Source organism: Heliconius melpomene, chromosome 20, assembly GCF_056956725.1.
Source record: "Heliconius melpomene rosina isolate 202511_hmr_F chromosome 20, ASM5695672v1, whole genome shotgun sequence".
In the NCBI taxonomy this organism is placed as follows: domain Eukaryota; kingdom Metazoa; phylum Arthropoda; class Insecta; order Lepidoptera; family Nymphalidae; genus Heliconius; species Heliconius melpomene.
In genome coordinates this window covers 11507671-11515731 of record NC_140408.1, presented here as the reverse complement: position 1 = coordinate 11515731, position 8061 = coordinate 11507671, and the positions used below count along the sequence as shown (strand labels likewise).

The following is an 8061-nucleotide window of genomic DNA, read 5'->3' as shown; positions in this document are numbered from 1 at the left end:
ATATTAAATGAAGAATACTATGTGAACAAAATTCGATTAAATGGCAGTAGCAATCATTAATATTAAAGTTATATAATTATAAGTATATATTTTTATAAGTAAAATCATTAATACATATATCAATAATAATAATAGACATTAATATATTATTATTGAATAATCTGTATAAGCGACATTGTAGAGAGGACATACTTTGGATCAAAATATTTTATTATATTTTTTATAAGTAATTCTGAAAGACCAATAAGTGATTAAGCAAAACCTAAAAGTATTGTAACATAAAATATAAAAATATGGTAAAGGTGCTATTTATTGTAATATATTGTAAATAATTTATCGTGCATATTAAAGAAAGCTTTAATAAACTTTTATAATTAATAATGTTTTTTTAATTAACCCCTATAATTCTATATACAAAGGTAAGTAAATAGTTATAGAGTTTGTTTTTTCCCCTTTGATTATAAAAGTCTGTCTGTAACTTCTTATTTAAAATAAAAAAAATTGCGTTTTAATCGATCTAATCTATCGATTAACAAAAATAAAACTATTATTGATATTTGCTATTGACGATTTACTGGCCACCTCTATGTATTCAGGTTATGCAGATGTGTAGCTTTCAAGTATTATAATTTGTATAATTATAAGAAACAGTAACTTGATTATATGATAAAGCTTATGTCCCTTGTTTCTATTGCGTCAATAAATTCCTACAAAACCGCGCATCCCTACCTCGCTCTATCACTGTCAAATGTCAGTTGTCAACTGTCAAAACTTTAAAATACGGAAAATTTTCAAATTGCATCAAATTTTATCGCGATAGGATGCTTATTTAATATTGTAATACCAATTTTTCAAACAAAAAGGAAAATGTTCAACAAAGTGTTCCAACGCGCTCTCAAGTTTCGATTAAGAAAGAGTTATCCCACTAATATATATGATATATCGCGAGGCGCAGCGGTAGCAGTGAGACGGCCTTACAGCGATGAAGTGAAACGAGCGCATGTAGCTGAACCTAACTCCACAGGCCCTACAATATTCGATAAAATAATATCAAAGGAAATCAAAGCTGATATTATATATGAGGATGAACTTTGTTTAGCTTTTAACGACGTATCCCCGCAGGCGCCGGTACATTTCTTGGTAATACCGAAGAGAAGAATACCGAGGTTACAGGATAGTGAAACTGGAGACAAAGAGGTGAGTGATATGTTTTATTTATAAAACAGTTTCTCAATGACTGATTAGTATTGAATAAATTAGGTTTTATGTCTTTACTTATTTAATATTCATTAGTAACTCTTGTGGAAAAAGAGATGTTAATGAAATATGATAAGTCAATCTTATTTGATAATGATATTTGTAAAATCAGGTGTTATTGTTGTCTGTCAAGACACACAACTTTTTCTAACCAGTTTGGGACAAACACATCACATGTACATACACAAACACATCATATATACATAGGTCAAATATGTAACTTATAATTTGTATATAAATTAAAAAAATGTTTTAACTTTTAAACTTAATAATGGTAAAGTCTTTACAGGTAGAGTACTAAAACCATTCCACAATAAGGAAAAAATATTTATCTACTATACAATTCAAAATTAAATAGTAGCTTCATGTTCATTCTTAGACACTCCTTTCGCCACCTTTTGTTTGATGTTGATATATAGCATGTTGAGTGAAGTCAATGCTGTATTTTGACTTATCAGAGAAGCAAAATTAAGTGAATTAATTCAGCTAAGATTGAACCCACAAGTGTGGCTTTTGAAGTCAGATGCACAGCAACTACCACCATACTTCATTTCTTTTATTTACTATTTATTGTTTCATGATAATGACTTCATAGTAATTTACATATATTACTATTTATAATCACTCTTTTGTATTTAAATATGAAATAAATCCTTATATATTAAAAACATCTAAAATTAAAGAAAATGCTCAAAGGAATGTCACAGTCATATTAAAATGTACTTATTGAGATAAGAATCTCAATCTAATCATACTGCTGCAAACAAAAAGATACCTTATTTTACATATAATTAGAACTAAAATAGTATAACAAAAGTTATACTAATATAAAATACTATGTAATGTTTATCAACCGCATTCCTCCACACTTTGTCATTGTTAGAGTCATTACATATTTTATTATGATTTTTAAATGATTTAAATATCTTTTTGGTTTAGTTAGGTTTTCATTTTTGAAATCATTTTCAAATCATAATCAAAATTGATTTAATAAATGTTGATATGTATGTATATACTTCTATACTAATATTATAAAGCTGATGAGTTTGTTTGTTTGAGAACTCATATCTCAAGAACTTCTAGTTGGAATTGTAACAATTGTTTTGTGTTTGATAGTCCATTCCGAGGCCTCCCTCATGCCTGCGGTATACAATGTAAACCTAAAAAAACCACTTTACATGTCATACCTGCAGTCAGAGTTACCTTCCACACTTGGAGGGTGTCATATATCATACATAACTATTAGTTATTACCAATTGACCACAAGAGAGTGAGATGGGAGAGTCACTACACAATACAAAGCTAGTATAATAGAATAAGAAAGATGTTCATGGAATGTAAATCTAAAAATATATGGCATTAGAGTTAGTAGAGAGAAGTGAAGATACTCAAAGTTCTGGTTCATACTTTCTTTTGTTCTTAGGATATTATTCTTAGCATATTATTCTTAGGGAACTTATTAAATTGAATTTCGAGCTCAACTTCGAAAATTTGTGTTTCTCAGATTGACATTCCATTCTCCAATTTTCATTGGAAGAAATAGCGCACCATAGCGTTACGCACCTTAACGCACAAAACGATAAGCTGCGTAACGCTATGGCGCCTGTGTCTACCGGAACAGGGAAATATAAATAATTTAAATATCCGAGTGGGAACCTAACATACAACTATCGTATTTGCGCTTGAGATGTCCCACTGATAATAATTGATTAAAAATCTACTTACTTACTTATCTATATATATATATTGCTATTAATTATTGTCTTATCTAGTGTAATTTTGCAAAAATAATCTCATAGATATTGTAAACACAACAGTAAACAAAGAGCGGAAATACGTTATTCTTACCTCCCAACACTTCTGCTTAAAGTAATAATAATGATCGCAGAAACAACTCTCCGTTGTTAACAGTAATTCTAAACGTAAGAAGACAAAGAGCGGCGTTAAGTTGCACCACTCAACGCAATGTCTCGAAAGCGTTATGGAATCTTCCTGGAGCATATTGCACAATACTTACTTAATAATATTTGACCAAGCAGGCAATGTGGCAGGTAAAACTATTAGGTATATATACCTATATAAATCTCTTTTTTTATGTCGTTACAGCTTCTAGGCCATCTAATGCTGGTGGCACGATCACTCGGCGCCGCGCGCGCTCCCAAAGGATGGCGCTTGGTCGTCAACAATGGGGCGCAAGGGGCACAAAGTGTCTATCACCTACATCTCCACGTGCTAGGTGGAAGACAGATGAAATGGCCACCAGGTTAATTCAGCAATTTTACCAGTAGTTAAATATAGTACGACTGATGAGTCGTGGTCGCCCTGAGGTTACGCTTTCTGAACTTTTTCACATTATACACTCCAAAGGAAAATAATCAAAAGTGTGGAATAATTTTATATAAAATATCTCCGCAGACATCTCTATTTTTAGGGTGGTTACAACTCGTCGATCGTACTGTACACTGTTTCTATTCGTGCTGGTTTTTGGTACCTTTGATAGTGGAAAACGAGTATGAATTGGATTTGGACTTCATGGACTGTTGGATTTTTTGTTTAGGACCACATTGTTTGTAATTTGGGATTTCTTTAAGTAATACTGTTTATGACAGATATGTTACATATAGATCATTTGTTTTTTATTTTCTTGCTCCGTGACCGTTCCGTGGCTTAGATTTAATGCCAATGCAAATAAATCACCAGCAGTTCAGATTTAGAAGGGAGGATAGAATAAAATAATCAAAAAATACATACGCAAAGGCTGTCAATGTCAATTTCTTGAACCAATCTCTTCCAGACAACCATCCTACTTAATATTATAAATGTAAAAGTTTGTGAGGATGGATGGTTCTTTATTCTACTTTTACACAAAACCTGTGAAACTGATTTAGATGAAATTTTACAGTAATATAGCTTATAATAGAGTAACACATAGACTACAATTTGTATTAAAATTTTGTATAATTTAGCTATAATATGGCAATAACTTTAAGCGGACGAAGCCGCGTTTGGGTTGCTAATTGTAAAAAAAAGAAACAACGTTATAATCTATGTGTTCGTGATCTTACTTCATTTATGTCATATATAATTTTAAAAAATGATAAATCAGTTTTTTATATATTATTTCACTTTATTCTAAGGTGCCTCTATGTAGATCCTCGTGTATTACATTACACGTGGATTGTTGATTAAAACCATTTTGTTTTATTTTTTTCTTTGCTGTATTATTTGTCGTTATAATATGGTTTAAGATTTATAAAAAATATATTAACAATTTCGAATTCGTCAATGAAGACAAAATTGGAATTTATATTTATTTTTATTAGTAGATATTGTAATTTCCAAAATGCCTTATTGATCTGTAATATTTAATAAATAAAAATATTGTATTTTTTAAGAAAAAACAATAATTGGAAATAATTTTTTTTTACAAGAAATGGAAAAACAGTTAGGTCACTCTTGCAACATAATTAATATATTTTTCTTTTGAAATATTTAAAATAAAATATTCTTTTACAAATATTGACCACTGCAATATAAATTCGATAACGTGTCATAAAAAAGCCATATAATTGTAATGCAATTTTTTTTTGTATATTGTAATAATAATAGGTTCGTGCAATAAAAGGCCAAATTAATTATAAGATTTTGTTTTAAAAAAAAAAAAAAAATGTAAGCCAAAGTTTGATCGATTCGGTATGGTTTGCTCAAATAATGGTTAATACGAGTCAACATTCATTTGTTATAGTATTCAAAATTGTGAAAATAATTTTATTATTTCTAAATAACCGACTGATTTACAAAAAATTTTATTCTCGATAATGATTTCTTTCTACTTTTGAATTAAAATTGAATTGGTAAAAGAAATTTGGTAACCATAGATTAACCATTAAGAAGTATGTTACTATAAAAGTTTAAAGAATACGATAAAAGTGAATCTAACTAGATAATTCAAAAAAATTACCGGCACTGATAGTTATAAGGTATTTGACGTATATTTTACGTTGTATTACTAATATCAAACTCTTGCCGTTAAATATGTGTATAATCATAGCAAAGAGTTTTTACAGTAATTAAATGTAAATTAAATACATAACACTGTTATACCATTGCAGTCGGTTAACGAAAGTATTTTTCTAAAAAGTATTTCCAAATGAAACGAAAATCTGATTTAGAATCTCAGACAAAATAAACAATCCATCTAGTTATTTACGTTCTAGTCATTTTTTTTTTTTTTTGTAAAACTTGCCAAAAATAATTTATTAGCCATTATGCAAAGTAACCGTACTGTGCTCCTCAAACTGGCCTTTAGAAATATTTTTAAGTTTTTTTTTAATTGTAAAAATAAAAAAAAAAAAAAGATTAAACTGTAATAATCTTCAAATTTTAAAATTATTTAAACGGATTATTTTAATATTATTATTATGCTATAATTAGGCTATTAAAAGTATTAGAAGATTGTTACAGTTAAAATATTACGTAAGTTATGTTTGACTATAATAATTGTTGGTTCAATGCCCACTCGAGATAATTAAAATATATTTCCTTGCTCTGGTAGTACGGCGTTGAGTTACGCACGAAAGTCAACACGCAATGCCTCAAAAATTGGGCGATGCGTAGGGAACGGATTGTGTTGGGCTCCCTCTCCCCCTACCCTGCTATATGCGGGATACAGCGTGAAGCTAAAAAAATATTATTTCTCATAATCCTTTATATACATGTAGTGGGTTGTGGTCCGGCGTGAGGCTCATTTGATTGTTTTCAGAGTAAAACAGTCGACATGAGTTCGTGTCGCCTTTTCGGTTTAGAATTTAATTTTGTATTAAGTTCTGTAACCAAACTTTGTTTAATAAATTTTGTTATTTAAATAAATGTTTATTTATTTTTTCCTTGAATATTATAGAATAACTATAATTTAAAAATGACTATAACCTTTTAAAGTCTATATAGATGATCCTTTAAGAAAATTACACGAATGAAAGAAAATTATTTTTCGTTTAAGTCTTTATTGATTCGTAATCTCCTATCAGCTACCTATTGCCTAGAGGTATAACGACATGCACGGCGGCGGTGTGGGGGCAGGCGCGGCGTAGTATACTGGCGCTGGAGCAGGGGGGGCATAGCACGGGGCTGGAGCAGGGGGGGCATAACAGGGGGCAGGGGGAGCATAACATGGTGTCGGGGCAGGGGCAGCATAGGCTATGGGGGCAGGAGCAGCTGACAAGGCTAAAGGGGTCGCCGGTAATGCACATGGCGCTGGAGCTGCTGGCAAAACTAAAGGAGTCGCGGGTAATGCACATGGCGCCGGCGCTGGTAACAATAAAGGAGCACACGGTGCTGGTAACGCCGCTCCACACGGTAACCCCTCTAGTAACGGTGCTGCTGCTGCTAGTGCTGATGATAGCACTGTAGGTAATGCTGCTTGAAGTAGAGAGGGCAATGTGGCGGAGAGTGAGGCGGAGAGCGTGGTCGCTAGCGCGGGGGCGAGGGCAGGGAGATCGGCGGCGGGCAGCGGTAGGGGGAAGGCGGTTAGAGGCGACAAAGGAGGCAAAAGCAGATCTATGGCGGGCGGAGACAGACACAGGCTCGCTGCTGGCAAGCATTGTGTAAATGCCTGCTGGAAGATTAATTTCATGTTATTAAATACATTTTCATATAATAATAAATTATATAGTAAATATGTATTTTTTTATGGAAATCTAATATTTTTACAAAACCTTTGAATAACAATATACGCCGCACATATAGGATAAAGGTGCTTAACTTACATTTTACTTAAATGTCATTATTTGTCATTTAAAGTTTTCATTGTTTTCACAAATTGCAATATTTTATTGGAGCCACTTTCATTCAGCGTCACGCTGTATCCCGCACACAGCTCCCTGCTGTGCAGGCAGAGGGAATCTAGCATTAAGACACTCCGTACTACATTTTCCGCCGAATTCTGGAGGCATTGCGTGTGGAGTCGCGGGTTTAAACCCCGCACTTTGCCTCGACAGAGCTTACCTTTACCTTTGCCAGAGCTTAGGAATGAAAATATTAAATATTTCAATGTAAATTAATTAACATTTAATTAATATACTTAGTTAAATATCTAAAATGAATATAATAGGAATCTTACCTGCAAAGAGCTGAGCAAGAACAAACAAACTAAAGCCTTCATAACGCGGAGTGAGGTCTCCAATGACACACCGTGTTTTATAACTTGTAGAATATTATATTTGACATATTTTTGCAATCCCGTAACAGTGACATATTTGAGATTGCGTAAATATTACAATATATTATTAATTTCGTGCCTTTTTAGTAAAAAATCGTGAATAAACAAAATGAGCGTGCGTTATCTGTCTTATAGGTTTTTAGTTTTCGTAATTAGTTCTAATAAATCAAAAATAAATCGTTTGCACGCTGTATCCCGCACACAACAGGGTAGGCAGAGGGAACATAGTGTTAAGACACTCCGTTCCTCACTTTCCGAAGAATTTTTCGAGGCACTAGGTTCTCAGGTTACCTCTGCCTACCCTGCTATGTGCAGGACGACATGAAGCTAAAAAAATGTGTAACTTTAACTGTCATAAGAAAAAACACAAGAGCGCAAGTAATGTCACTTTAGAAAAAACAACATTAGAATAAATAATATTTTATCTAATGTTGTTTTTTTATGAATTATACTTAATCCATAATAATAAAAAGATATAATGTAAAGGGTCAGAAAGGCGAACTTTATTTTCAGAGAATTTTAATTATCGTTTGATTATTTGATCTATGTTAGGAACTCTAGAAACAGGTATTTGGTATTTTATTAAC

General features: G+C 32.0%; 2 protein-coding genes across 3 annotated transcripts; one reads left to right on the top strand and one right to left on the bottom strand.

Annotated features, from left to right (window-relative positions):
* The first annotated feature begins 752 nt into the window (after positions 1-752).
* On the top strand, positions 753-6126 carry LOC146528005 (adenosine 5'-monophosphoramidase HINT1-like). The gene is made up of 2 exons (XM_085205317.1): positions 753-1197; positions 3364-6126. The coding sequence occupies exons 1-2, from the start codon at positions 868-870 to the stop codon at positions 3523-3525; spliced, it is 492 nt and encodes a 163-aa protein (XP_085061443.1). The 5' UTR covers positions 753-867; the 3' UTR covers positions 3526-6126.
* A 114-nt stretch (positions 6127-6240) lies between these two features.
* Positions 6241-7535, bottom strand: LOC146528004 (uncharacterized). Of its 2 annotated transcripts, none has more exons than XM_085205315.1 (2): positions 7376-7535; positions 6241-6871 (listed from the first exon to the last, which is right to left on the bottom strand). In XM_085205315.1, exons 1-2 carry the CDS (start codon positions 7415-7417, stop codon positions 6296-6298), a joined length of 618 nt encoding a protein of 205 aa, XP_085061441.1. In that variant the 5' UTR covers positions 7418-7535; the 3' UTR covers positions 6241-6295. The 2 variants fall into 2 exon arrangements, with proteins under 2 accessions (XP_085061441.1, XP_085061442.1); XM_085205316.1 differs by having other exon boundaries at positions 6241-6868; positions 7376-7514.
* Positions 7536-8061: the final 526 nt, after the last annotated feature.